The following is a 26975-nucleotide window of genomic DNA, read 5'->3' as shown; positions in this document are numbered from 1 at the left end:
AGCTCCAACCAATAGAAGTTATTTTTACCATGTTTTACTTTTTATGATATTTAGTTTTTATTATTTTTTGTTTTATTTTTGTTTTATGAATCATTGCTATAGGCATCATACATTTTCCAGGCAGAGAATGTCTTTGAATAAATCTCATATGGACAGTTTGGTATTATGGAGATGTTTTTGTTACCAAAGAATTCTTAGAATATATTCAAGTTTTTACCCTGTAGAAGAGATGTGCAAGTTCAGCCTTATAATTAATAATGAGGAATTTCAAAGGTTTTATGCAATTAGATACTTTGAATTTAACAATAGAAAACAAAATTATAGCTTAGTTGAAAAAAAAACATACAAGATATCAGTTAAAACAGTTTAAATCAACGTCTGTCCTTTTCCAGCTTTTACAGTGTGTGCTGCATTTTTATTAATTTAACTTTTATTGAATGTTTAAGTATGTTTAAGTAAATTATGCACGCATATGTTGGATTTTTAATTGGGGTCCAAGCTATAGGAATGTGTGGTATGCAAGTAAGTGATTAGGGCTGGGAGGTTTACCTTCTACGTAGTGTGGAATGTGGAATGTAAACTTTACAGATGTTTTCTGAAGTGGAACGCCATCATGAGTTTTAGTATAGAAGTGGAACGCTATGTTTTAAAACTATTATTATTAGTCTGAGAATTTGTTCTGAAGTAATAGCCTAAACTGTCCAGGCCGTGAAATTATTTATCCTGTGCTACTGTACTTTAAATATTTAATTAATTGAATATTATGTCAAATATTTTGAGAGACTCTAAGTTATGTTGCTGTGTTGAGTGTTTCAAAATATATCGCAAAAAATATTACGAGCCATTCTGCATCTCTCCTGACAGGCCTGAAACAGGCATTAGAAGCAGTTTTGATAATGCCATAAAACGTGGCCTCTGCTGTAAGTCCTCTGATCCTTAGTGGACAGTGGTCACCTGAAAAGATCCTTGCAGACAGTTGCTTTGATGTTTACAGTAGACTGAACTCTTCATTGTTTACAGTGCAGAGAGCTGTCTGTACAGTAATTTAGTAGGGAGTGGAGCTTTGACTGTGGGTCTGTGAGACTGTTAAAAGATAAGGTTAAAATAAAGTAAAACGGTGAGTTGGCTTTTAAGCATTAATACTGCTCACTCTTTTTTATTCTGTTGATCTATTTATCATCAGTCGGCTACACAGTAGCAATATGAAGCTACATAAGATTCATTAAAGCCAATTCACACAGACAGAGAGCACATATGATTAAATATAGGACATATTAACAGAGGATAAATGTTATCTTTGATTCTCTGAAGTGTATAATATGATGTATGATAGGAACACAGTAAATAGTTGGCCTAAATCTTGAATAAAACAGGCCTGCTACTCTATTGTCTGATGTGAGATTGTGGCATTCTTTTTATTCACTGTGAAATCTGAAGGCGTGGATTGGGTCATAAAAAATAGATTTATACTGGACTATCCTGGGTTTTAGTGAATTTTCATTTGAAAATAATTGATGTATTGTTAGTGAGTTGATGCCAGAATCAGAACAGATCGTACTAAAATGTAAACAAGTGTGAATCAGGCATCAGAACTCATCAGAACAGTGAATGAGGTGTGTGAGTTGTGCACAGCAGTGTGAGAGAGTGACGGAGCTTGTCATATGTGAAAGGAGAGTCAGGGAAAGTCTTGCTAACATCAGTTGTGAACATGTTTGGTTTAGTCCCAACTATTCAGCCCAGTCACTGAAGAGAGCTGTGATTGAACTACACCTCACTCCACCCTCTTCATCCTGTAAAAAGAAAAAAATACACCTCCTCCTTGTGCGGCAAAAAAATCCAGTCTAAACTGGTAATAAGTGAAACTGAAAGTGAAATCTTCAGCAGTGTCTGTTTTGTGAAGAGAGAATGAAGCAGCTGAACAGCTCTTGAAGAAAAGACACAGAGGTAATTACTGAATTTCTGACTGGACTAAAGACATTTCAGACACAGAGAGCAGAAAATAACTGAACTGTACACAGAGATACATTTCAGACAAAGACTTTCAGGAGACATCTTTAAGGAGACCTGACTGTGTGTGTGTGTGTGTGAGTGATTACAGGATTGGGTATAATCTAAAGAATAAGGCATAACCTCCGAAATGAGCTCCTCTGAGGAACAGGACACACAGAAAGCTGAGAGGTGAGAGAATCATGTGGTTTGGTGTAAAGCAAGTTTGTTCTCATCTACACCAACATGCAGGAACGTTTGTAGATCATGTCTGATACTGTTTGTGTTCTAGACTGGTTCAGGGTCAGAGATCTGACTCACCTGAACCCAGCTGTGTGTCCATGAAGAGTGACCACTCAGTGGACAGAATAATAAAGTTCAGAGAGGATAACAGCTCTACTGAGCTCAGGTAAGAGTGACAACACTGAAGAATGCGAAGAAAACATGCTGATAATTTGAACCCCAACATTTTTAAAGGTCAAATATTTAAAGACTTTTATTTGAAGTTTATAGCAGGTGACTCAGTAAGGAAAAAAAGCGAAGTCAGAAAATTCTTTACACCATGCAGTTCTTCATTATACAAAATGCAGGGGAGCTGATTTTAAGCAGCATATAAGTGATGTACACAATGTCATGCAAAATCCTACGCTTTTTTTAGATTATTGAAATATTATTAAGCATGCTATAATGACATGAGAGACAACAATATAGACACTAAACTGACACATCAAACCGCTTATGCCCACTCTGTTCACTTTACTTTTTCCTTTTAGACCTTATGCACATGAGCTGAGCAGTGAGCCAATCAGATTATGTCCCACACAAAATACAGGACATTATTACAAAATTATATTACATTAAATTTTGTTCTTAATATTTTACTTTGTTGCAATATAATATTAGAATATGGAATGCCATATAGGTGGTGGGAAACAGCAGTGAGGTCCTTAGCAGTATGGACCCCTGCGGCGGAAACTGGCTCTAGGTATGTGGAATGTAACTGCACTGGGGCGGAAGGAGCTGGGAGGTTAAGAGGTACCAACTAGATATAGTTGGGCTCACCTCTGCCCACAGTATCGGCTCTGGAACCAAACTCTTTGATAGGGGTTGTTTCTCTTCTACACAGGAGTTGCAGAGGATGAGAGGCACCGGGCGCGTGTGGGGACACTCATGAGTCCCTGTCTGGCTGCTGTGCAGTTGGAGTTTGTCCTGGTGGACGAGAGGGTCGCCTCAATGTGAATTAAAATCGCAGGGAGGAGAACTCAGTGTTCAGTGTATTTGGCCTTCTGGGAGTGAGTGGGTGGGGTTCTGGAAAGGGCCCCACCCACTGACTCCATAGTATTGCTGGGAGACTTCAATGCTCATGTTGGCAATGAATGGGAGACCTGGAGGGGGGGTGATTGGAAAGAACGGCCTGCCCGATCTAAACTCAAATGGTGAATTGTTTTTGGACTTCTGTGCTAGGCTTAGATTGTCCATAATGAACACCAAGTTCGAACACAAGAATGTTCATAAGTGTACATGGTACCAGAGCTCCCTGGGTCAAAGGTCAATGATCAACTTTGTCATGATTTCATCTGACTTGGAACCATATGTTCTGCACACTTGAGTAAAGACAGGTGCTGAGCTGTCAACTGATCACCATCTGGTGGTGAGTTGGATCGACTGGCAGAGGCCCCTGTTCGGGATGATTTTAACTCCCATCTCTGGGTGAGCTTTTCTCATGTTCTGGAGGAGGTAGGGGACATGGAGCCTGAATGGACACTGTTCAAAATTGTGTAAACCGCCATGCATAGCTATGGCCAAAAGCTTGTTGGTGACTATCAGGGCGGTAACCCAAGAACTCCTGGTGGACACTGGTGATGAAGGAGGCCTTTAGGGACTGGATGGCCCCGAGGACTTCTGACTCAGCGGATAGGTACTGACGGGCAAAAAAAGGAGTACAGTCATCTCAGAGGACCTCAGAGTAGAGCCTCTACTCCTCCGCATTGAGAGGAGCCAGTTGAGGTGGTTTGGGCAGATCACAATGCCCCCTGGATGCCTCCCAGGGGGGTTTACCAGGCATGGCCTACTGGGACAAGACCCCAGGATCATCCTAGGGCCTGCTGGATTATATCTTCAAGTTGGCCTGGGAGCAGCTTGGGGTCCCCTGAAATGAGCTGGAGGAAGCTGCAGGGGAGAGGGTTGTCTGGGATTCTCTGCTCTCCCAACTGTTACCGGGGCCCTATCTGGACTAAGCATTTGATGATGCTGATGATGATGATGATATTAGATAATTAGAATGCTTTAGAACTTGCTTTCTTCTCTGCATATCCTTTTATCCCCCCCCCCCACACACACACACATTTTCTAAGCTGCTTATCTCCAGCAGTCATTGGGCGGAAGGCATTAAGGAAAATAGAAAAAGCAAAATTGACACAGGAAAAGGAACATTTAAGATTAATGGCTGAAGGTATACCCTTAAGTAGTAATATAGGGAGTAACATTGGGTGTTCATTAAATGTTTTAGATTTATCAAATATGATTAGATTGTTGCCAAAATTTAATGAGAGATACTCTCATGTTTCCTTTTCCCTGTTTGAAAGTGTTGCGACAATTATATGTGAAGTACCAGCAGAGTAGCTCCTATTGTGCGCAAAGTCAGGGAACACTGGCATGTTTTCACCAAGCTTTTAAATCATTTTATGTACTTATTGTATAGAAATTAATAAAGATTGGGTGGAAAGGCTACCATGGCTAATGTTGGTTCAAGGTGACTCAAGAAGGTTTAGATTTCAGTGTGAATGATTTGTGGGCAAAGTTTGGGGTCTTTTAGCTGTGTTGCATGATGGATTTAAAAATCCTAAAAGACCAATTAACTGGTCAAAGCTCAGAAAAAAGATGAAAATTTGTAGAGCTGAGAAAAGAGAGTTTAGTCCAAGGGGTCAGGTCTAGGCTTTATTCCCCTTTTCAAGTTCACCATTTTTGGCAAGGCTCCATATTTGGTGGTTTGTCAAGAGACTATGTGATTGCTACTCTGGATTGGAATACACCTACAGAGATTTGCCATATTAGTCTACTGAAACCTTATTATGCCTGTTTTCATAGGTCAGAGTTGGGGGTTGGCGGTTCTACTAGCCATAGTCAGTGGACCTACTGGTGGTTCTGCTAAGACTAGAAGTTTCCCAATGACTGCGCATTGATTTAATCTGAAAACAAGCAGTGCTTGGAAGCTGAGGTAAAATACTTGGTTGATAATTGGCTAAATAAGTCTTTGTTTTATAGTTGGGCATCACCATGTTTGTTGGTTAATAAACCAGATAATATTTTCAGATTTTATACTGACTATCACAAGGTAAACAATCTGACAAAATCAGACTCTTTTCTGCTTTTTTGAATGGAAGATTATGTCGGCTGGGTAAGTTCAGCAAAACCAGTGAGTTAATTTGACCTATTAAAGGGTTATCAAGTGGTATTGCCTACTCGAGTGCCAAAGATTGCTGCATTTATTACACCATATGGGTTATATTCTTGCTCTGTAATGAAAATGTAATTTGGTCTATGAAATGTGCCCAAAACTTTTCTGCAATGGATGAATAAAGTTGTCTCTGGACTGGAGGGCGGCGCTGTGTATTTGGATGGCGTTCAATTTTAAGTGATACTTGAGAACAACATTTACAATGTATTTGAGCATTGTTCCAGCATTTTAAAGAGGTTAGACTGACAGTTAACTTGCCAAAGTGTAAATTGGTTAGGGCAACAGGATATTTGGGGAAAGTGGTATGGCAAAGACATGTATGACCCATATGTCCTAAAGTATGTGCCATTAACTGCTTGACTTCTTCTACAACTAAGAAGGAGCTGATGTGTTTTTTGGGAATGGTGGGCTTCTCTACCTCTACAGCTGTCACTCCATTGAGTGACTTGTTAAATGCAAAGGTAAAATGTGATTGTAGCAAACTACTTTTTAAAAATGTGAAGCTGTTGCTGAGTACGGCTCCAGTGTTGACTGCACTGAGACTGGATCGGCCATTTCAGTTGCAGGTGTATGCTGGTCAAGTGGTGTCTGGAGCAGTGCTTCTGCAGAAAGATGAAGAAGGGGTGGATCGTCCTGTGAGGTCCTTTTCATAGAAGTTCAATAAGCGTCAGTTGAACAGTACAATGATTGAGAAGGAAGCACTGGCATTTATTTGGGCTTTACAGCATTTTGGTTTGTACATGGGTGGTGGTGCACTTTCAGTTGTGGTACCATAATCCTCTTACCTTTTTTACACAGTTGACGTTTTACGTATTGGGCTTTATTTTTGCAGATGTGCTGTATTCAGAGTTTGGATAACGTAATGGCAGATGTCTTATCTCCTGAGGAAGCTGGGTGAATGTAAAGTTGACCTGTGTCCCTGCTGCTGTTTTTCCCCCCAAAGGTTTTGGGGCATGTTAGAAAGTGGAGAGTACTTTACCTGGGCCTTGTGATGGTTTGTATAATTTGAAGGTTTAGAATGTATATCTTTGGTGCTAATGGGGTTGTGGTTGCTAGGCACAGAAGCTGGAGGGGCTTCTGTTCTTCAATGGAAAGGTGTCACAGCCCTGCCTCGTTCCGTTCCATATTATCCTTTTTTTCCTGGTTTCATTTCGTGTTTTTGGTTTCCCTAGCAGGGTGGAGTTGGAAACAGGTGCGGTTGATTTCAGGTGCTGGCTTGGGTTGAGACTGAAGGATAAGAGCTCTGTTTGTGCCCTGGGGCTCCCCATTGTCCTGCTTACCTTGCTACTTTTAAAATTTTTTCTGCCATGAGCCACACGAATATAATAGCATAAAATAAAATACCATCTTAAAAAAAGTGCACATTGGTCTTTTCCTATGCTCAGAGTATTATTTTTTTGAGATATTTTTAGTAGTGTTAAACTGTCCTGTAATCTGGTAACACTGCACCTTCCTCAGAACCCCCAGTTCCTGTGTCCCTGCATAATGCAAAGTTCTACATGTTAAATATCAAAAAGTTAAATATCAAAAATGTTAAATATGTATATACTATATATTGTTATTAGTATAGATTGATTTATTGGTGTTTTAAATTAAACTAGGGTGACAGCTTCTAGTATACATAGAAATTGAAATTGTTTTCCGTGGAGACTGAACAGTCGATCAACTATGTATCAGTCCTGGCTGATCTTCAGCCCAAGTATGCGACTGGCCGATATTTCTTTAACTTATCTGATCCTGAGATCTGATCAGTGCTGTAAAATATATGAGCCTTATTTTAGTATTGCTGCAGACCTGCACGAGGCACTACAGGACTGAGTCAGGTGTGACTAAAGCCCTGTTCACACGGAGTCCAGTTTTTATGGACGAAAAAACATTTTCATGTTTTGAAAATTCTATTCTTCATTTGTATGTCTTAGTCTGATTCAGAGAGAAAGACCAGACTCGCCTGAACCCAGCCATGTGTCCATGAAGAGTGACCAGTCAATGGACCCTCCTTTAACCTTAAGACAGGTGGACAGTTCGACTTAGTGTTAAGTAATGAGGAGATGTTCCTCACTTTGACTTGAAACTCGACTCAACAAAATCAAACCAGAGTTGCGAACTGAACTTTGAACACCATTGACTCAGACTTTGACATGGACTTGAGCCTTATGACTCTCAATACTCAGGACACAATATGGAAGAAACATAGAGAGGAATTTTTAATGTTAATCAAAATATATGTGATATAGACCCCCAACAGCAGCTTAATTAGCAGCTACGGTTATGCTTTGCTTATTTTATTTCAGAAGACAAGTGAGACAAGCATAAGAATTCAAATTTTCCACCATAAACTGGAAACCAACAAAATTCAAACAAGTGTCAATAAACCCTTACTCAGCACAGAAATTTATGTAGTAATTTAACAGGTAACTCATCATTTTCCTCATGATACTATACATATACATATTGGTTTCTATTGTTTGGCATGTAAATTTAGTTCAGACTAGTCACTAGTTTTAGTTAGTGTTGTCACGTTTTATGTAGTATATTTGTCATAATAATTTATTTAAGGTTTTAAAAATCACAGAAATGACCCTCAGTTTGTATTGCTTGCAAGGAAGCACAGCAGTGGGAAATGCCAGCAAGCTACACTCTTAAAAAAATGCCACAAAGAAATCATGAGCAATGCTATAGAAAAACTGTTGTAATTCCCTAAGGAACTATTTTCGTAAAAAAGATTTGTGAATGTGAACGTTTTAAAGATAAAAAGATCTTCTATATAATGTAAAAGTTGTTTGTAAATTTAAGGGTTCTTCCAAAAACCTTTACATTATACAGAGATTCTTTGAACTTTAAAAAGGTTATTACACTTATACAGCTCATTTACAACAATGGTTCAAATGTTAAGTGAAAGGCTTTTTAGGGAACCATGTGTGGCATCATGCAAAGAACCCTCTCTAACACCTTTATTTTTAAGAGTGTAAGCTACTAGTCTGCAATGTTGATCACATAGCAATTCTGTAGGGGGTGGTTCAAGGTTAAATCGGGGTACAGAAAATTCTAAACTTGTTCCCAAAATCATTTAATCAATTTCTGTATCATCTTCAGCTATAAAGTTTTTTTTTTGTTTGAAAATTATTTGCTGTTCATTTCATGTGTGGTTGCACTAACATTAGTCTTTGTGTATATCATTGTGTCTGTCATGGTTATTTATGTACCATAGATTCAGTCAGTTTGGAAGAGTATAAATAACAATAACTTATTAACTTTTATAAAAATAATTAATAATAATTTATTAAATTTCATAAAAATAACTTTGGTATTAATTGACTGTATACCAGTTAGCATCATTTTTGGTGTTCAGTGTTGAAATGCTTTTAAATTTGTTGAAGTGATACATACTTGTTTAAGACAAAGTTTAATGCTGGAGACTTGCTGGAGTATTGACTCAGGACTTGAGACTTGTTACTCGTAGCTCAGTGACTTGTTCTCACCTCTGTTACCCAACCCTGTTTGTAATGAGTACTCACACTTTGCCACCACCATGTGTCTCCCATATTTTGCATCATGCATTGCCTCTAAATAAAAAAGAGCCCTGAGAGAAAAAGAGTCCATATTCAAGGTAAGGCTGCACAATTCTTGATTAAATGAGAATCACATTTTTTGGATTCTTAATTACAATTCTTAACTTTATCAGTTTTGTAAGGAACAATATGTATATTTACTTAATTCTTACTTGGTAAAAATTACAGTATGTATGAAAGCAGAGATCAATATTACTAGTTATTACAAACAAACAAACAAATAAATAAATCAATTATTTAATAACTCTTGTTTGTAAAAGGAAACGAATTTGATCTGTGCTCTGAATAGACAAATGCTGGGAGCATTTGTGCATGGATCTACTGGCACACAGCTCCATGTAAACCTGAAGCTTTGAGCACAATAATCCTGTGTCAGCATGACCACCATGGTTGGCATGCTATCATCACAGTGCTGCAGTGATCCGTGCAGCCAGCAATCGTCTGCAGAATTGACGCTGTTGTTGAATTTAACATGCAGTTTTAACAAGTTGGCCACAGTGGACAAGGACCCTCTTGAAATCTGATTGGCCACCCCAGGATGCGTGCCTTTAAAAAGAGAGTTGTTTTGTTTATGGCGGAACAACTCTCTACAAACTTAGTAATAATCATAAAATGGTGGAGGACTTCCACCTACAACAATGTAGATGTGTAACTTTGCTTTCCAAAAAATGCTTTTTTTTTAATATTAAGTCACATTCACATGTAATAGATTTGAATAGATAGTGGCAAACACTTAAATTGGATTAAATATAACAGGAAAAAATTATGGAGAGTTAAGGATCAAATAAGTTATTGAAACAGTAATATTATTGCAGACCATCTTGCACTCACTATCAGGACCCTGTTTCTGTTACTTTTTATTATTTAATCAGGAGCTGGAGCACAGAGTCATCTCTCTGGTGAAGAATCAGCTGAAGAGGTTTGTGGAGCTAATGAGTCTGGATTACCCAGCATGCTCTGAGAGAGAGGTGGAGGATGAGGATCAGAGCAGTGTCAGAGAGGGGGTGCTGAAGATCACACTGCATGCCCTGAGGAACATGAACCAGGCAGAGCTCACTAACACACTACAGACCAGTAAGAGATCAGGATCATGTGATTATTCATTACACAAAATAATATAAAGAATTCCAATTAATGTTATAATGCAAATTATAGCATAAACATCACAGCTGGAGTATAGTTACATTTAATTTTGTGACTGCTGTATTAACCAGGTAATAGAAATACGGGGGTTCAGTGACCATCAGAAAGAGGAATACTTCAGGAAAAGGATCAGTGCTCAGAGACTCGCTGAAAGAATCATTACACACATGAAGTCCTCAAGAAGCCTCTACATCATGTGCCACATCTCAATCTTCTGCTGGATTGCATCCACTGTTCTAAAGAGAGCGTTGAGTGAAGCAGAGAGTGGAGAGATCCCCAAGACTCTGACTCAAATGTTCACATACTTCCTTGAGTTTCAGATCAAACATGGCAACCAAAAGTACCACCAAAAAAGTGAGCAGACAAGAAAGATCATTCTTGCACTGGGAAAACTGGCTTTCCAACAGCTGGAAAAGGGCAATCTGATCTTCTATGAGGACGATCTGAGAGAGTGTGGTATTGATGTCAGAGAAGTGTCAGTGTACTCAGGAGTGTGCACCCAAATCTTCAGAGAGGAGTTTGGGCTGCAGCTGGGGAAGGTTTTCAGCTTTGTTCATCTGAGTGTTCAGGAGTTTCTGGCTGCTTTATATGCATTTCTTTATTTCATCTCCAACAACATAAATGTCCTGCTACAGCCAGACACTGGAGTTTTTGGTTTTGTCAAAAAAGTCAACAATCAGTCAGACTTTCTCAAGAGTGCAGTGGACAAGGCCTTACAGAGTGAGAATGGACATCTGAACCTTTTCCTCCGCTTCCTTCTGGGCCTCTCACTGGAGTCCAATCAGACTCGCTTACGAGGCCTACTGACACAGACAGGAAGCAGTGTCACAGCAAAGAGGAAATAGTCCAGCACATCAAGGAGAAGATCAAGATGAATCCCTCTCTAGAGGAAACAATCAGTCTGTTCCACTGTCTGAATGAACTGAATGATCACTCTCTGGTGCAGGAAGTACAAACATACCTGAACAGAGAAGGTTCCAGTCATCTCAGTGGAGCTAAGCTCTCTCCTGCTCAGTGGTCAGCTGTGGCATTTGTAATGCTGAATCCAGAAGAGGAGCTGGAGTAAATTTGACCCATCAGAGGAATGTCTTCTGAGACTGCTGCCAGTAGCTAAAGCATCCAGAAAAGTCGTGTGAATATTTTAATTCATATGTTTTACTGCAATTTTTTATGTTGATTTGTTGATGATTTCCTACTTAGTACATTTTCAGACATTTCAGTTGCTTTGTGTTTTTAATAAACAGTTCACATCTCCATAATACAATCAAATGTTTTTGGTTAAGTATTTGTAATTGAGAGGGGCATGAGAATGCAGTGATTTGCAAATCTCATGTATCTATATTTTATTCACAATAGAACATAGAACACATATTAGATGGTGAAACTGAGACAATTTACTATTTCATAAAAAACAGTAAATCTTTTAGAAAATGATGGCAGCAACGCATCTCAAAAAAGATGGGACAGGGCCATGTCTACTATTGTGTAGCAACCCCTCTTCTTTTAACAACAGTCTGTAAATGTGGTTATATGACTGAGAAGTGAGGAGATCAATTGCTGGAGGTTTGGGAGAGGAATGTTGTCCCATTCTTCTCTGATGTAGGATTCTAGCTGCTCAACAGTCCTGGGTCTTCTTTGCTAGATTTTTTGTTGCATGTTACACCAAAAGTTTTCTATTTGTGAAAGGTCTGGATTGCAGGCAGGCCAGTTCAGCAACCGGACTCTTCTTCTGCAAAGGCATGCTGTTGTGATAGATGCAGTATGTGGTTTAGCACTGTCTTGCTGAAATATGTAAGACCTTTTCTGAAAAGAGTTGTTGTCTGAATGGGAGCATATGTTGTTCTAAAATTTCTATATAGTGTTTAGCATTAATAGTGCCTTTCCAGATGTGTAAGCTGCCCACGGCATAGGCACTAATGCAACCCCATACCATCAGAGATGCAGGCTTTTGAACTGTGCGCTAATAACAAGCTGGATGGTCCCTCTCCTCTTGAGCCCACAGGACACAGTGTCTGTGGTTTCCAAAAAGAATTTAAAATTTTCATTCATTTGACCACAGAACATTTTCCATTTTGGACATTTTGCCTCAGTACATTTTAAATGAGCTTTGGCTAAGAGAAGTCCAGCATTTCTGGATGCTGTTTATATATGATTTTTCTTTGCATGATACAACTTGCATTTGTGGATTGCATGGCGAACTGTGTTCACAGACAGTGATTTCTGGAAGTGATCCTGAGCCCATGCAGTGATTTCCAGTGTTTTTAAACATGTAACTCTTTTAAGGTAACTTTAGGCACTTTCTTTTTCACTTCTAAATTAATTTGAAATACAGAAATTATATGAAAATGAAAACATCAGAGATTTGAGACATGTTTGTATTTAAACTTTTAGTGATTATGAGATCCCGGATGTGTTTTGTTTTTTAGTGACCTTACGTTGAGTACACGAATTATTGGAGTTTGACTGCACACATTTTCCTTGGATTTATTAATTGCATGGGGTTTAATGACTGATGATATTAGAATGGTAGAAATTGAGGACGCATTGTCTATATAATAGAAAGCACTTACTTCTCTGCTGTTTATACTACTTACCCATACATGTTTACTACTGTTAAGTCCAGTCAGGCCTGCTGCAGTGCCTTCTTTACGTTCTCAGACAGGATGACAGACCCATGATAGCTTGAGTGTAGTCTGTCCTGGCAGTAAAATGCTGGTCACACCGAAAAAGCACTCCAGTTGCTCAAGTAGCTATTGTTCTTGCACCAGCCTTGGAGCCAGCAGTGCAGTACTTAGAGCCTGTTGAACACCTCGCTTCCTCTCTGATAGGTGAGCGACAGCCTTGAGATGACGATCCTGGCTTTGGTTCTCTTCTTAATGGTGTCTAGAAGTAATCCGAAATGCTCCTTTTGCTCAGAGCTGTGGGAAACCACTTGGAGATATCTAAAACCCGGGCTCCTGGAAAACAAGTGGTGTTAGCCATGGACGTAATAATCTGACACAGTTTCATCAGTTTTTGTGCATGTGCATGTATAGCAGCCTCAAACTGTTTAATGCAAGTCAAGAATAGAGCCGTAACTTATAAATGGTGCCAGGAGCAATGTTACATGTATGTTCCTTGGACATCAAAAAATCAGCATGCTTTCAGGGTTGGTGGGGTTCATAGTGGAATATACAGTAGTAGTAGCTGGTGTGTATTTGTTGAGTTGTTTGTTTTTCTTCTCTCTGCAGGCTGTATGACTGCAGGATTACAGTGGAAGACTTTGCTGCTCTGGTTTCAGCTCTGAAATCAAACTCGTCACACCTGAGAGAGCTGAACCTGAACTTCAGTAAACCAGGAGAGTCAGGAGTGAAGCTGCTCACTGATCTACTGAAGGATTCACGTTGTAAACTGGAGAAACTACAGTGAGTTACTGACTTATTTCATTGCCTAAGAACACACAGACATCCACAATGTCACTGGCATTATCAATTATGCATACACTGTAGTAACAATAGGAGTCTGATAATAAGGAGAACTTTGCATTTACAAATAGTCAATCCATGTGTTTGTTTTTGTGAAACCCTTATTTTATTCTGAAAGCCCAGTCACAGCAAAACTTTGTTTTAAATTCGGTTCATTTCAGTGGCATTTCAGAGTGCTGGGTTGAATGGTTTTGCATCTCAGGCTTCCAGAGTGAATAAGTTTAACTTTGGTGTGGTGTCATCTGAAGGGGGATGCTTTGTATAGTAGCACCAAAGATACAAAATAGAGAAAGTGTTTATTGTAGCAGTGTCTAAGCACACTATATATTTCTTCATAATAGGCTTTAAACAACCACATAAAAGAGTGAGGCAGCATGGCTTGCAGTCGGTTAAGAGGCTGGATTAAATGGTAATACTACATGTCTGCTGCAGTAGTTTGAAAAGCAGGATTCTAAACCCGATTGGATGGTATCAAACCCTATGCAGTGAAGTGTTGCACAGAGGTGAACCACTTCTCATGTTTTGTGGATAAACCGTACTACCAGCATTCTGTTAAAAACACGAGGAGCATACAGTTAAAAAGACAATCATTATAATGAAAGTAGAGTGAACTATAAAGTGAGAATGTCAAAGCTTCAGATTTTGACTTTGATTTTGACAAAACAAACAGGCTTGGTAATCTTTGTAGTACATACTTATCACCGGTGTGCACTGGAGTGGGGCTATAGGGGCTTCAGTCACTGTCTCAATTAATACTGCCCTTTTTGATGAGCTCTAAATGCTGAATCGGCCACTGCGCCAAACCAAAGTGTTATTCTTGGAAATCAGGCACAATTTTATTGCGTTTGTTGTAAAATTTGAAAAGAATTATGGCATAAAATTCTGCAACACAGCAGCCCGATCACATTCATGTCTTGGTTTTCCTGCCACTTTCAGTTTGTGTAATACAGAAGCATCAGCACCAACTTCAAAATATACAGTAATGTTAGCTTAACTTTCACACAGAGAGTTATGTTGCTCTTATTTGGCAATAAAGGTCACAGTGAAACGTCAACATTGTATAAACAATGTAGTATGATACCAAAATCAAGGCTGAAGGCTGAAGTTGGCTTAATATTCACCAGTTTCTCATTAGAATTTTCTGTTCTAACTTACAGGCAGCGGCAGTTATATTCTGGTATCAGTACAGCTGCCAGATAACTGCTGCACAGTTTAAGTTTGAATGAAAAAGATAAATGTGAAGATGAAAAATATAAAGGTAGAGAGCATTTTTTCTATTTCTAAATACTACTACTATTACTACTACTACTAATAATAATAATTATAGAGCAAAACAATGTTCATAATAATAAGACATTTTACTTATAAACTAAATATAATCATTGGTAGAATGAAGTGTTTAAATATATTTTGCTCTGTCCTCAGCTCTTAGCTCAAACTTCCAGTCTGAGAGAACTAGACCTGAATAACAGTAAACTGCAGGATTCAGGAGTGAAGCTGCTTTCTGCTGGACTGGAGAATCCAAACTGTAAACTGGAGAAACAGGAGTAAGATCATCTGTTTGTCAGGGATATTCTGATTTACGATTATTCTTTTGTGTTTGTGTGAGGTGACATTTATAAATATTTATTATTTTTTAAATAATAATAGTAATAATATGTTTATTTATAAAGCACTATTTATACCAGTGACAGCTCTGAGTGCATTACAGACAGGTGATAATATGTTGCAGTAATAGACAAGGCAATGACAGATCAAGGTAAAAAGGAATACCAAAGAAACGTGGAATTTTGTCATTCACACACAAACATGAACCAGTGCTGTCTCAGTACTGTGGTTGCAACGAAAACCTGATTGAAACTTCTCATATAGTTGTTTAATATTACACATGCATTTAATTATTTGAAAGTAATTTTTCTAAGACTTTACTTAAAAAGAAAGATTAGAAATTTGTCAAATTATTTAGTATGGCAGGATTTATGCTACACATTTTCAGTAGGAACATCACCAGGGCAGTATTAAAAGCATCTGGAAAAGCACCTGTTAACAGAGAACAGTTTACAATAGTTAAGACATCATTGATCACTTATCAGAATCTATCTTAAGGAATGAATTAAGAATGGGGTGAAGATCACATGTGGACAAACTTAATTTGTTTATAACATTTGTAAGCTCCTGATAGATAACAGAAAAAGATGTCATCACTGATAGAGATGGCTTATCAGGAAGGTTATAAGAACTTGTTTCAGTTGGCTGTGATATGATCTGTCTTGTCAAGTCTATTTTATTTTAAAAATGAAGTGCAAACTCTGCAGATTTTAGAAGATAAATCACTATCCATTACACTAGAAGAACAGATAGGGTTAATTAATCAATCTATGGTGGAAAAAAGGACTTTGTTATTATCTTTGTGTTTTTTAATGATTCTAGAGAAGTATGACTGCATTGATATTTTCATTGCATTATTGTAGGTGGAGTAGGTGGAGATCTGCTCTCTGAGAAAATCACAATGTACCTACATTTTGGTTTCCCCTATAAGATATGATAAAGACAGTTGTTAACAGTAGTGCCACTACCATTCAAGGTGCCACGGCAGGTATTGCCAAACAATAAAGCGCAGGTAGTGATGCGATTTACATCCCTCCAACAAACCCTTAAGAGAAAACCTGAGATGCAGGCACAGTATGTGGCATTCATGGAGAAGATCTTTACCAATGGACACGGATGAAGGTCCACGTCTTTGGCAATAGGCCATCTCCTGCCGTAGATACCTATGGGCTGCGAAGAGCCATCAAAGAAGGTGCACAGAAGCATGGTGCTGATACTGTCGGGTTTGTCGAAAGGCATTTCTACGTTGATGATGGCTTGGTGTCCGTACCATCAGAAGCTGAGGCAGTAGACCTGCTCCAACGAACACAGGCCTCACTTGCAGAATCGAACCTCCGCTTACATAAGTTCACATCAAACTGTCAGGCAGTCGTGGAGGCCTTCCCACCTGAAGACTGTGCCCCAGTACTCAAGGATCTAGATCTGGATGGAGAAATTGCACCTGCACAACGGAGCTTAGGTCTGCTTTCGGAGGTTACAACTGATACATTCACCTACTCTGTGTCAACAACCAACAAGCCGTTCACCCACCGTGGAGTTCTCTCCACTGTCAACAGTTTTTTCGATCCCCTGGGTCTATTAGCGCCTGTCACGATCCAGGGAAAAGCCCTTCTCAGGGAATTTACCTCTGAGCTGTCCGACTGTGACTCACCTCTCCCAGAAGACAAACTAAGCAGATGGGAAGCTTGGAGAGATTCACTCCAAGATCTAAAACAGCTTCATGTTCCACGTATGTACACAACAATCTCACTCACTCAAGTAGTGTACACGGAATTGTGTGTATTCTCAGATGCATCAGCTAAGGCCATCGGTGCTGTGGTGTACCTTAAAGTGGCACCCCAGTGCGGGCCTACAATCCCAAGGCTTGAGCTGTGTGCTGCTGTCTTGGCAGTAGAATTGGCAGAACTCGATCAAGATGAGCTAGACCTGAAGTTTGATGCCACCAAGTTCTACACAGACAGTAAAGTAGTGCTGGGCTATATTTGTAATGAGTCCAAACAATTTTATGTGTACGTCCACAATAGAGTCCGACGCATCCGGCAGTCCTCAAAGCCTGAGCAATGGCACTATGTACGTTCTGAAGAAAACCCTGCCGACCATGCATCTAGATCCTTACCTGCATCCTGCCTGGAGCAGTCCTCTTGGTTCACTGGACCCTCCTTCTTATGTCAGCCACCTGCAGAAAAAACACAAACAAGCCAGATATTTGGGCTAATCCAACCTGAGGAAGACCCAGAAATTCGTCCACAAATACAAACCTGTGCTACCAACCTGGAAGAGCCAACACTTACCTCTGACCGCTTCCATCGCTTCTCCACCTTTACCTCCTTGGTAAGAGCAGTTGCATTCCTTGTCCACGTGGCAAGATCCTACAAACACTAAGATCAAAACAACAAATGCAAAGGGTGGCACAGATGTAACTTACCTCGTGCACCAGATGAGATGGCCCAAGCGAGGAATGTTATCTTTAAGGCAACACAAAGGCTAGTCTTCACAAAAGAGCTGTCAGCACTCCAAACCAACAGAGCAATACCCAAAAGCAGCCCCTTGCAGAAACTCGGCCCAATCTTGGAGGACGATCTCATTTGCATAGGAGGCAGGCTGAAGCACTCTAACCTTGCAACTGTAGAGAAGAACCCAGTAATTCTGCCCAAAGACAACCACATCTCCCTACTGCTCACACGACATTACAGGTGAGACATCAGGGCCACCACCTGACAGAAGGAGCGATTAGGGCAGCAGGACTCTGGATCTTGGGAGGCAAGACATTTATTAATTCGGTATTCCACAAATGTGTACCTTGCCGCAAGTTGCGTGGAAAGCTGGAAGAACAGCGCATGGTGGATCTGCCACCCGAACGCCTCATAACCTGCCCTCCTTTTACGTATGTGGGGCTTGATGTATTTGGGCCCTGGTCCATCACAACTCGACGCATCAGAGGAGGACAGGCAGAGAGCAAGGCGGCCATTATGTTCAGCTGTATGAGTTCAAGAGCTGTACATATTGAGATTATTGAATCTTTGGACACTTCCAGTTGCATAAATGCTCTCAGGCGCTTATTTGCACTCAGAGGCCCTGCAAAACAGCTCCGTTCTGATTGTGGCACCAACTTTATTGGAGCGTGCAAGTAGCTAGGAATGTACAAAACGGTGCAGACGTACCTCAGTGAGCAGGGATGCAGCTGGGAATTCAACCCGCCAGATGCCTCTCATATGGGAGGTTCTTGGGAATGCATGATCGGCATTGCTAGAAGAATACTTGATTCAATGTTTTTTCAACAGAACACTCGCCTAACCCACGATGTGCTTTGCACACTAATGGCCGAGGTCACAGCAATCATGAATGCACGACCACTACTGCCTGTGTCAATGGACCCAGAAAAACCCTTCATACTCTCACGATCAATGCTCCTTACGCAGAAGACTGGAGTTCCACCTCCACCTGGAGACTTCACAGACAAGGACCTGTGCACAAAGCAGTGGAGACAATTTCAGGCTCTTGCAAACCAGTTCTGGGCTCGCTGGAGTCGTGAATACTTACCTTCCCTACAACACCGACAGAAGTGGACAATGCCACGTAGGAATCTTCAAGTTGGTGACATAGTTCTGCTCAGGGATAAGCAGACCATCCGGAACTGCTGGCCCATGGCCAGGATCACTGCCACATACCCTGGAAAGGATGGACATGTAAGGAAGGTTGAAGTGAAGACTACTGACCAAGGCAGTGTAAAAACCCTTCTTAAGCCAATTGCAGAAACTGTTCTGCTCTTGCCCAAAGACTGATCTGGACTCCTGCAAGTTCTTAGTGACCTCACATAGGTCAGATGGGGAGTGTGATGCCCTTAAGGCATTTAGTTAATCTCTTCTTTTTTCCTTTTTCTTTCTTGTATTTAAAGATTTGTTGTTGCTTATTTTTGTCTTAAGTAAGAAAAAAGTCGTAAGTTCATCTAGCATTAAATATATTACAGTTCATATATTAGCAATGGTGATATTAAAAACGTTGTTTGTTAAGTTAGTTAAGAAAAGAGAAAAAAACTTTGTTTATAGTTGTGTATAAGCTAATAGGTATATTAGCAGCCATGGTAACTTATACCTACTGTTCAGAACAGCAATGTTTTCCACTATGCACAATGTATAATTAAGACACTGAACAAGTTTTGTATTGTTTCTTACAGTTTTCACTTGCATGCTAATGAGAAAGAGTGACAGTAAATGGTCAACCTTACTATGACTCTGTCTTCATTGGATATGGTTTAGCTTGGTGTTTAGTCAGAGTTTCGACACACTGCACGAGAACACTACAGCTTCATATCTGAATATGTGGGGTTTGTAGTTTTTTATCTGAAGCTATTCAGAAGTTTCTCTGTTCTTGACTAGCATGTGAATTTTTTAGTGTGTTTTAGACAGAGAGAGTAATGTGTTCACTCATCTTCACATGCAGTTCAGGAAAACAAATGAATTACACATTCATACAACATGACATCATAACACTGACAACATTTGACATGTCACAGGATGTTATGAATGTCCTGTGAAATTTCTGTTTCAAAAATCATCTTATAGGAGAACTTGCGATGTTTGTGATTTATTGATTGAATGCTGTGTCTTTACATGGCATAGCAGGTCAAGACTCACACACTCTGGGAATGCTATCCTCTTAAGTGGTACCCTTTCCAGAGATCATTTTTTATGGCTGTCAGTGTGGAGTGGAGATAAGGCAGATCATTTCTAGGCACTTAGGATGTTTTTTAGTGTAATCTCAGCCTGGGAATCTCTTGCCTTTATGATCCCTTATCCATTAAAGCAGTAAACTTTGCAGAAGAGCTGACTTCCTTGATTCAGGATTTGTTTATGTTGACCTGATGAATACTCTGCAGAGGCTCTCTGGGCCCTGGTGCTGGATTCCAGAGGTCGCATACGGCCAGAAAGCTTACTATGCTTGTCTGTGGTCCCCAAACAGCACACAGCCTTCCTCAGTGTACCAGAATGTTTCTGTCTTCATGAGTGTGTGAGAGATAGAATCAGAGCTATTTATTGGTTTTATTAGTATTGATGACGCAGGTACTGGTTTTCCAGCTGGATTTTGCTTGGGTGTGGAGTCTGAGTGCGGACTGTGATAAGTGTATGTTCATGTCTGATCATTCTATCTTTTCTCTGTCTTCAGCATCTGAGCCTTTGAGCCTATCACACACACTGGCGGTTATGAGGAGAGGAGGAAGTCTTACAGAACAAACACACACAGCTGTTGTTGTTATGTAAAATTATGTAATGTTACTACATTATTGGTGGTTGTTCACATTTTCAGGTTAATGTTATGTACATTATTGGAAAATATAATATTTTTTTTACCGAGAGTGCTAAATGATTTCAGTCCGTATCATTGATATACCTTCATCTCCCAAAAGAACCACTGTTAGACTATTCTATATCATACCAGAACCGAAAATAACCACATCGTCCCTGCACTAGTGCCACAAGGACAGTATGACAAACTTCACGTTCCTATAAAAAGGTACAATGAAACATAGAGGGTGTGGCAAACTGTGACAATATAAAAAAATTTAAATGAAAGTTATGTCATCTGTTTTTTTTCTCATTTTTGTGAATTATGGGTGTTTGCTGTTTATTGTATAATCTATTCTTATGTGTCATTTGTCTACCTGTATTTTCCAGCCTGCACAAAACACATTTCATGGTGTCACAAATCTGACAGTATAAGGACCGAAATTAGTTAATTGTTCAATGTGAAAACACTCACTGCGCAATCAGCTTCAGCCCAAATGAGAAGTAGAGTGATCCTCGAGATCGGCTAGCTAATGATAGCTCTACAACAGCTATTCCTACCTCTTAAGCCATAGTTTTAGAGCTCCAGTCCTGAAGACCTCAACAGTTTAATGTTGTCCCTGCTCTACCACACCAGATCTAACTCATCAGCTAATTATCACATCCTTCCTGAGTTTGATTAGGTGTACTAGAGCAGGAGATACTTGAACCTGTGCAGGGCAGTGGTTCTCCAGGACTGGAGTTGAAAAGCCCTGGCCTTATCCACAGTGCCAGGGCTTCCTATTATCTTCTATTTGCATTATATCAATGTTGTGGGTTTTGCAATTTAATGTTATTATTGCTAGAACCTTTGACAAGAGTTTAGGGTAATCCGGATTTATTTGAAGTCTACAGACCAGGGCAAGAGAGAGAAACGCTCACACCAATTCAGTAAAAGGTGATTTATTCGCTGAAATATCAAACTATGTTTGTACTACTTTCAATGATAAACAGGAATAAAAAGAAAATAAAACAAATAACAAATAAAAATCAAAAGAAACAAATAGCTCAATTAAAGTGATTCACAGCTAAATAGTATGAGGAAGTGTGGTTCTTCAGAAGCAGCTCGAAACTTAGACGTGAAAGAGCCTCTAGAGAATTAACCTAAGTATGAATGGGAATAACTAGCTATATGGGTATATACCTATTAAAAGTTTTCTTATTAAATAAATTGGCACCAGAGCCCTGACTGCAAATTGAAGGAGCCAGCTTATGTTGGAGTGGAGAGAGTTGACTTCATGAGGGCTTGTCTCAGGAGGTGTCTCATGGATGCTTGAGGGTGGAGCTTGGACAGCCTTTTGATGGTCAGTCTGCTCACAGATTAGTGCGTCGCTCTGGGTGCAATGCCGGGTCTCCATGACATCAATTGTTCTTAACTCCACTGGCAAGGTTTAGATTGCAATCAGGGTTCTGCAGCTGGTGATACTAATCTAAATAAGTACCTCTTTTTGGCAGAGTCGAAAAATGTGAATGAATTATTCTTGGCCAGATTTAATTTGATGTAATTTGACAAGTTACAAAAACAGACAAAGCTTTCAGATCTGAAATTTTTGTGTTCTAATACTTCTGAAAAGAAAATACTTAAAACAAAGGAATAGAAACATTAGCATAAACCATCTAACATAAAATTTTCTTTGTTCAAACAGAGAAATCATCTATTTTTCACAAACAAAACACACCACAGGGGCATATAATAGGCTGTATGTTTCCAGAAATGTTGGATTTCAAGAGCTGATTCCACACAATAATCTCATTCTAAAAACAAATGCATAGAAAAGGTAATGAAGAGCTAATTCTGTCTAGCTAAATTAACTTAGCTGACTAACACAGGCTGGCTAACATACCCAGCCATCACCATGTCTTGAGATGTCTTAAGACATGTCTAAAGACACATTATGAAGACGTCTTAGGACATCTTGAGGCATGTCTTAAGACATGAAGACATGTCTTTAAGACGTGTCTATAGACACGGATCTTAAGATGTCTTGGCAATAATAACATCGCAAGACGTCTCAAGATGTAGGATGTATAATACGTATTTTTAAATTTTACCTACATTTTTTTAAATAAATCTTTTACTTTTAAATATTTTAAGGGAATTTTAAAATGTAACATTATTTATAGCTAAAATTATAGTAATTTTTTTTTTAATTTTTTTGTTCTATGTAGGATGTATAATGGTATCATTTATTTTAATATATTGCATATCATTGTATAAACATACAAACATTACATACATTAGTACATACTACATTTATACATTTCAGAACAAATTTAACAACAGAAGTAATAATAATAATAATAATAATAATAGGCACATGGTTCCCAGTCTGTAGCTTTCTCTACAATAAGCCATTTTATATGAAACCACTAAATGATTTTGTTTACATCGCAATGACAGAATTATGCCAAGTTTAGAAAAATGTGGAGTTCTCCTTTAAATGTTTCTGTTGCATTAGAAAAGTTTATGGAATCAGTGATATGATGAAAGTTTATTTGTGAGTTCATACCATGCCTTCAACATGGTGGTAGTATGAGGGAAGACTCTTATGCAACTATTTTGTAATACAGTGTTGCAGCAAAATTTAAAAATTTAATTCAGTGCTTTTAAATACCTTTTTATAGTAATTAACCCTTAATGTTTTAACAATGTGGTAAAATGTGTTAAATACATTTTTTTACAGACTATTTTACAGTTGCTTCAATTTTTAATGAAGGTATCATTTTATCAACTTTTAAAATAATAATAAGGAGAACAAGAACAATAATAAGTATGCATAAATTACAGTAAAGTAATTTAAAGGGGTATGGAAAATCACTATTTTACAGTTTTGTATTTCCTTGTTAATCTGTTAAAAATTCAGAATACTTCTACATTCAAATAATTTACTCTGCAATCCAAAGCATAGCCCATGAAAAAGCACCCACATAGCTTTCAAAAAATATAATTACAGTTATTGTTTATTGTTTTTACAACTGTGTATATGCACAGTACAATAGCGTCATCACACTTGATATGTTCTACAGAAAGAGAAAAACATGTTAACTGACTTTATGTAGAAATTTGAAATATACTGCAATAAATACACAGTTCCACAAACCAATGAATCTGATTTTAAGGTCTGTTGTTATTCCGTATATAATATTAGCAATATAGAACTATGAGCAATTATAAATGATAGGAAACAATTTTAAGACAAATTAATATGGACTAAAAAGAAAAACTGACCAACAGAGTAATACAGAGGTCTGAACCCCAGCAGTACTCATAACATACCTGAGCCAGATAATGATCAGCTGTCAAACAATTAATACCAGACTCAGATGTGCTGGTAGCTGGAATAGAGTCAAGCTGTGGACATATGTGGACACAGGAAACAGGACACAGATAACTCAGTGTGCATATGTCCATGCCGTAATGCCTGAACACTAACATTACTGATATCACACTGCTAATGTTACCGATCTCTCCTTTCAGAGTTAAATCCGTGATGAGTGAGAGAACTGTCAGATTCACAGCCCAGCGCTTCTTCCTCTGTTTTTTCTCAGTGTTGGTCTTCTTTGTCAGAGATATGAGGAAAATGCATCTGTTAAAAAATCAATTTTAAGACAATAAATTTGAAATTACTTTTGGATCTGCATACACAAGCAGGCTGAATTTGAAGGGGACCTGTTATGCTAATTTCCAATGTTCATAAATTTATTTTTGGGGTCTACTATAATACATTTACATGCTTCAGTGTTCCAGAAACACATTATTTTTGTCATACTGTAATTGTTTACTCACCCTCTGTCTGAAACGCTCTGTTAGAGCTCCAGTGTCTTTAAGCCCCTCCTTCCTGATGAGCCCAGTATGCTCAGATTAGTTAGCTCGCTCACTTGGCTCTGACTGATCAAGCACCAGAGCGGTTCCGCCAATACACAGGCTCCGGTAGATGCGTTGCATTGTGTGAGGGCGTGCCAAGCTCGCTGGTAAGTGGGCAATAAGGATTGTGTTATGGGATTACATCATCTTGTAACAAAGGAAAAGGGCTGGGGAACTCCAGCCCTCAGGCAGCTGAGAAAAGTGGTTTCTGTGGGAAAGAATTTCTCCCTCTGGCATATACTTTCAGCTTTGTATCTTACATGCACAAAAAGCTACATAACACAGTAAATAAAAGGGAAAGCATTATATATTCCCTTTATAAGTAGAATATAATGTACAGTATACATAATTTTACTCATCTAAAATCAACTCAGGCATTTAGTACACAAAGAAATGTGACAAGGCTTTAAATAATACCTATGCATGAACTCCAGTGTGGCACCCAGCTCACACGCATAGCTGATGTTCAGACAATGATGTTCAGTGTAATGAAAGAAGCATCAGGATGAGGCCACTTGGGTAAGAGCACAGTTGAGTGTTGAGAATGATATGGACTGCCACCATACTGGATGAGGCCCAAAGAGAGAATGTTCCTTGGGAAGGATTGAAAACAACAAAGTTGATTAGATAATTCACAATTCTATTGTTTTCATCCTCTAACATGCCTCAGTCAACACGTGACAGAAATGATCATTTGCTATTGAGGCAGGTGTGAGCTTAGTACTGATATCTGTATCTGTTAAAAGCTGTGTTAAAGGAGAATTACATGATTTTTAAGCACGATTTCATCATTAAGATGCAAAAAAATAGTTTGATACAAAATGTTCCACTGTGGAAAAACTTACAGAGTCAGAGTTGTTCATAGTGGCAGTGACAAGAACCAGACGTTTGAAGAGTTCAATGCCTCTAATGTCTCTCACAGAGAATTAATACATGAAATGATTATTAATAAGAGCTGAACTCTATTAGATCATGTTTACCACATGCTTTATGCTATAAATTGTAGGGCTCTGAGACTTGCAGTATTACACATTAAAGCACTGTGAAGAAGTAAATTCATAAATATTGACACAGTGTTGGTGATATTGCCATATCGATATTTTGAACACAGCTGTAATGGCAAATAACATTAATAAATTGAATGAACAAAGCGCAGATATTTGAGTACTCTAACCGAGCTTTACCTAAACATTCTGCTCTTCTGTATTACCATAAATACTTCATGAATTATATTTGTTTGAAATACCCACCGAATCTAAACATCTGTCTGACATTCTTATAGTTTCATTTAAAAAATTAAAACTTGAGTCTCACCAGTTGCTCAGCTTCAGATGATTTCTGATGAGAAACATCTAAAACAAAACAGACACATGAGGTAAATGCAGCAAAACAACAACAGTAAGGCATAACAATGAAAAACACAAAACAAACTGGTCATTATATATTACTAATAAATGTAGCCGAGTAAAACATAGACTATTAATCTAAAGCACAGATAATACATTTTAAAAATACTCTAGAAAGTACAAATCCACCAAGACGTTACTAGAGTAAATGTAACTGAGCAAATTAAAATTATTACTACCCTCTCTGAACCACACAGACTGACGGACTATGTTCAGTTTCATTGTTTGTTCAGTGTGCTGACCCTGCTGCGCTGCGATCAGTGCGCTGACCCTGCTGCACTGTGTTCAGTCTTAGGTTTATTTCTGAGGCAGTCTTTCATTTGGAGCGCGTGCTAAGCGAGATCTGACGCAGCCGCGAGGCGTAAACAGACACGCCGCTTAGCCGCCAGCTAGCTAACTACATACGCTAACCTACCGCTGGTGTCTTCACTCGGCAGATCAACCCAGAAATACAGAAACAAAAGTTTACTCCAGCTGACTGTCAGTGAGGCTGCTCATCTCATTTAGTCACTACTCACCTTTTAAAAGCAGACTCTGACCGCTGCAGTCGGGACTCCAGTCGTAAAACCAGTCTCCACTCCACTCGGTCCAGTCAGTAGTTATCGTTAGTCAGCTACGCAGCTGAAAATCCTCGTTTCTGGGAGCTGAAAGCGTCACCCGGCAGGCGGCGCTGTCTCAGTAAGGAGTGTAAGAGAGTCTTATCAGGTTTAACACTCGCTAAACAAACTCGATAAACTGCCCGCGGTAGCGACCTGAGAGACTCGCTCACTGTAACGGCTGTAACGGTCGCGCTCGGCTTTAAACGGAGGAACGGCGGAGAGCGCTCGCACTTCAAAACCGAACGTCCAAGCGGCGGAGTCCCGCGCTCTGATTGGTCTAAACTCCCGCCAGTCTTTTGTTTGTCCTCCCATAGATCTTTTTTTTTTGGTTCGCGCCTCTGCTGTACTGAGTGAACTGTGCTGCTTTGTTTTTGTTTGTTTGTTTTTTTAATCTAGACACAGAATAGAAAACTGCAAACCCTTGAAATATATAAGACAGCTGTGCAGCATTATCATACAGCATCACTGGAGGCCATGTCTTAATATATTAAAGTCAAAGTATGAAGTTGGACATTTAAACAAAAATCTGTTTATGTAATTTTACGTGGTGAAACAAT

General features: G+C 39.1%; 1 protein-coding gene and 1 long non-coding RNA gene across 2 annotated transcripts; one reads left to right on the top strand and one right to left on the bottom strand.

The window, feature by feature from the left end:
* Nucleotides 1-18244: 18244 nt before the first annotated feature.
* Nucleotides 18245-19009, top strand: LOC118812688. Its single transcript, XM_036577807.1, has one exon. It carries the CDS (start codon nucleotides 18365-18367, stop codon nucleotides 19007-19009), a length of 645 nt encoding a protein of 214 aa, XP_036433700.1. The 5' UTR covers nucleotides 18245-18364.
* Nucleotides 19010-24520: 5511 nt separating this feature from the next.
* Nucleotides 24521-26569, bottom strand: LOC118812825. Its single transcript, XR_005007568.1, has 3 exons — nucleotides 26338-26569; nucleotides 25728-25765; nucleotides 24521-25006 (listed from the first exon to the last, which is right to left on the bottom strand). It is a non-coding gene; the product is annotated as an uncharacterized LOC118812825 (long non-coding RNA).
* Nucleotides 26570-26975: the final 406 nt, after the last annotated feature.

The sequence above is a fragment of the Colossoma macropomum genome, unplaced genomic scaffold, assembly GCF_904425465.1.
Source record: "Colossoma macropomum unplaced genomic scaffold, Colossoma_macropomum, whole genome shotgun sequence".
In the NCBI taxonomy this organism is placed as follows: Eukaryota; Metazoa; Chordata; class Actinopteri; order Characiformes; family Serrasalmidae; genus Colossoma; species Colossoma macropomum.
This window is presented reverse-complemented; position numbering and strand designations above follow the sequence as displayed.